Source organism: Antrostomus carolinensis, unplaced genomic scaffold, assembly GCF_000700745.2.
Source record: "Antrostomus carolinensis isolate BGI_N321 unplaced genomic scaffold, ASM70074v2 scaffold19183, whole genome shotgun sequence".
Classification (NCBI taxonomy): domain Eukaryota; kingdom Metazoa; phylum Chordata; class Aves; order Caprimulgiformes; family Caprimulgidae; genus Antrostomus; species Antrostomus carolinensis.
In genome coordinates this window covers 28,984-33,216 of record NW_010307523.1, presented here as the reverse complement: position 1 = coordinate 33,216, position 4,233 = coordinate 28,984, and the positions used below count along the sequence as shown (strand labels likewise).

Sequence of the window (4,233 nt, the reverse complement as noted above, 5' to 3'; positions counted from 1 at the left end):
TATATATATATAAAAATAGAAAAATCATACAGTTCTGTGAAGTGGATGAATGTCCTTACACAAACTACAAATAAGAAAACTGAAGTACAAATTGTCATGGCTTTATAATGCCATATTGGTTGTAGAAAGCATCTCTGTATTAGGATGCATTGACATCCAGGGTGTGCAGATATTATGCAAACAAAAATATGCTTTTCCTTTTCTTTTTTTTATCTTTTTTTTTTTTCTTTTTACAGCTTCTTTGCTGCCATTTCTGCCAGAGTTGAAAGAGATCATCCTGTCCTGGAATGGTTGTGTTGGTGGGACTTTGAAAGCTCTCACTGTTCATCTTCATCATGTAAATCTGTTAAAAGTCCTTCGACTTAACAACTGCAGACTGACAGCTGAGGATGTCACCTCCTTAGGTACAGGATTTCATTTACATTTCCTTCCAGACAGCTTGGGTCTAATGTAATCCAACTCATCTCTTCCAACATCCCCCCCCTGCTGCTTCCACACTAGACAATGTAAACTCCTGCTATGAAGCAATAGAAAGAACCTGGGCTTGGGAGTGATCTTCCACATTTGAGTAGCTCTGCCCAGTTCATTCCTCAAGGCATGAAGGTTTCACATTCAGAAAGGAACTGAATTCAGTCCTATTTGCAGGAAAGCATGTTTTCAATTTAGATTAGTATTTTTTTGGCTAGCTTTCATATCTAATGGTAGGTAGAAGAACTGAAACAAACTGAGACAGTCATAATAAGGTCAGCTTAGGTCTTCATGCTTTAGGACAGATGCATTGCTCAGCACAAAGAAATGGGTGGTCTTTTGGAGGAAGCTTAAAACCAGAAGTAGTGCTGCCTTGGAGCTTTATAACTTAGTCTGGGAGAAGCTTATTCCTCTGTGTACTTCTTTGCTTGGAGTGCCTGCAGCCCTGCTTTCTGCAAAGTGTGAGATTTAAAGGTTTTAAAGGTGGTGTTATGCACTCAGGTTCTGACGCTGAGTCACTTACCTCTGAGCTTGGAGTTTACTCTGGGGTGGGTCTGTTATGTATCTAAAAGAAGGGCAAACTTAATCAAATAGGAATTCTAAAAAACCTACTGCTGATTTTGCAAGTTCTAAAAACTGGTCTAACTTATAAAGCTGGGTTTTATGTCATTCATATCCAGGCTTTTTCCAGGAAAGGTTCATAAATTATATTACAGAAATGATGGTAGCTCAAAAGTGGGTGATGCTATCTGTTGCAGAGGAAAAATGCATCTCTACAAAAGTTGGTGAAAATAATTGGCCTGTTTCTGATGAGGGTAAAATCTATGTTTCATTTTCTATCAGATTTTTAAAAAATTATTTCATTCTTTTTCAAACTCTTTTCTCATATTTTTTTTTTCTCTTGAGGTTTATTGGTTATATTTCCAATTGATTTATTCTGCCTGGTTCTTTGTAATGATTCTATGCTGTTTCCTTCCCCCTTCTGTCTTGGCCTCTGCTGAAACAGACACAAAACTGATCACAGGACTTGAATTTCCAGCGAAAATGTGATGCCCTTGGCAGGTGGAATAGCAACAGTGAGTTTGCATTGATTTTACCTGCACTTTTGAAAATATCAGGCCTATTTAGACCAATATTGCCTGTTTGACCCTGTCTACATCTATATGTGGAAATATGTCCACTTGTGGACTTGGTGCATTCTTTCAGACATCAATGCCTCAACTATAACCATAATACAAACCTCTCCTATGTGATTGTTCAGAGCTGTGACTGGGAGAGGTGGTAGGAAACCATTCCTGGAGTTATAGTCCTTTATTTATCTTCTGGGTGGAAAATACAACTGGATTGTTAGTCCTGATGTTAAACAGAAACAGGCTATGCTGCAGAGGCAAAACTGCAGTGCATGGCCCAGTAGTCAAGACTGAGGCAATCATTTAAAATAAATGCAAAAATAAAAATTAAGGCATGTCCTTTCCTCTCAAACTTGGATAGTCACTTACTGCAACAGAAAGACTTATTTTTCTATTATAAATCTTTTGTGAAGAATTAATTATGAAAACACACAGACGTTAAAGGGTTTTATTATTAAAATAAAATTCTCAAATATTAGGTTGATGATGAGACTTTGGATCAAAAATTTTTGTGTGACACTTGGAAATTGTATTTGCATATGAGCTGATTAATTGATCTTCCCTGGGCATGGATTTATGCAAATATACATCCACCTCCATCCTCTACAAAGAAAGTTAGGGAGCTGGATTTTGCAGTGGGATGTTAGTTTTACAAAGAAGCACTAACACAGTTCACATTTGCAGGTGTGTCAAGCCTGGAAAAGACTAAATTTTCCTAAATGTAAGCAAAATTGGTGCTGTCTGCCTTCAAAGCATGGGGAAGTTAGTTTGGGTCAAAACAATGCTCATCTAGATTCCTTATGAAGTGAATAAGAAATTCAGGTCAGAAATTAAACTTTTAAATTTCAGAAATAGCTGCGAGAGGACTTCTTTCATCTCCTCCAAAATGACCTGTGGATGCAGTACAGAGGACGTTGGAAATTTGCCAAATAAAATAGAGCAGAGCTATACAGGACAGTAAATTCAGACTTGTCACTTGTATTGATTTCCCTGTAGACTAGACTTTCTGGGTCCTGGCACAGGTCTACAATGATGGCCAAGAAGTCTGTGTGTGCTGTGACAATGTATTGCTCCTTAGACAAGGTGAGAATTTATACAACATTGCTGCAGGAGCAGCAATTAATGAGATGCACCAATTTTCCTGACAAGCCACTTAAAATATAATCATTTGAGAATTAAGTAGCTAACCTTCCTCTTTAATATATTCCAAACCTCTATTTCTGTCTTGCATTGAAACTGATACCTAGAATGAATTATCTTAGACTTCTGTTACAGGAGAGGCATTTGAAATTGTTCCTCAACTTGAAGAACTGGATTTATCATGGAACAGTAACATAGGTGGAAAACTATCACTCCTGACAAAAAAACTCCCCAAAGGATGCGAGTTAAAAATTCTGAAAATTACAGACTGTAACCTGACAGCAAAGGATGGAGAATCCCTTGGTATGTGTTTCCACATAGCTGGACTGGGACTGACTGCAAAAATGTAACTTGTTTGGCTCAGATTATGGCTATATTAAGCTCAGTATTAGTGCAAAGTTAATTTATTTCAGGCTCTGCATTATGACAGTATTTACCGCACAGTATTGGGATTTAATGCACTTTCTTCCAAAGAGGAAAATTATTCTCTCTAATCATTTGAGGTAAGGTTGAGAAGAACAGCTAGATCTAAACCACAGTCTGGCTGCCTCAGTACTCCAGGGTTACTGGATCCTTTGAGACCCTGAGCAAGTTGTGTGTGCCAGAATTTCCAACATTGATTGCTTAAAATTAAGCAGCTGAGTATGTAGTTAGCCATGGGATGGGAAAGAAGGCCTGAGGGATGGGAGTTTAGGCTGAGCTGGCAACCACTGAGCACCCCTCTCCTCTTTCCTCTCACCGTAGCTTAATCCTGTGTGGTCTTTTGATCTGATTCTGTGTTTTAAAGATACTTTCTCCTTAAAGAGAAGCCCCTGTGCTCTCATATCCATGGCAAGAGATGGCTCATATGCAACACTCAGTGCTGTATATTTTCATTAGAAATTTTTATTTCTCTTTGTATTCCTGCTTTTTATTCCCCTGTATTTTTCTTCCTGTCTGTGTATTTTTTTCACCTTTATTTTCAAACAGATCTTTCACTGCTTTTCTTGATTCCTATCCAATCTTTGTTTTGCTGTACTTTTTAGGTAGAACAGGAACTTAGTAAGTCTAAACCACACATATAGTAAACCCAGCCTACCTCTTCCTGTTTGTCATGGTGCAATACTTTTCTAGGTTCATCTGTATATATTCCAGACAATTACCAATTCTGGTTTTATTTTCTTTTTTTTCCCAGCTGAAATTCTAACTGTGGTCCCAAACCTCGAAGTATTAGATCTCTCTATCAACAAACACATCGGCTGCAGCATGAAGGTTATTGCTCAGAATCTGAAAAATGTGCCAGGCTTGAAAGAGTTAAACTTGCACATGTGTGGATTAAAGCAAGACAGCCTCCAGGGCTTAGGTTAGACTTTATGTTCAGAAAGACTTTCATTCTGAATAAATTGTACATCTGAAAACCATTTAAGAAAGGCAATGAGGTGGGATTTTGCCGATGGTTTGGCAGTATTAATGGGCATCGTTATTTGCTGTTTGAGGATTGATAAAAGACTACGGA

At 37.9% G+C, this 4,233-nt stretch overlaps 1 protein-coding gene across 1 annotated transcript in view; it reads left to right on the top strand.

Moving 5' to 3' along the window:
* Positions 1-236: 236 nt before the first annotated feature.
* LRRC31 (leucine rich repeat containing 31) overlaps positions 237-4,233 on the top strand; it is a gene marked incomplete at its 5' end in the record, with an annotated part of 8,864 nt that continues 4,867 nt past the window's right edge. Inside the window, 3 exons of the mRNA XM_010165476.1 lie at positions 237-404; positions 2,874-3,041; positions 3,913-4,080. Of these exons, the coding sequence (XP_010163778.1) occupies positions 237-404; positions 2,874-3,041; positions 3,913-4,080 (504 nt within the window). The remainder of the gene's footprint in view (positions 405-2,873; positions 3,042-3,912; positions 4,081-4,233) is intronic.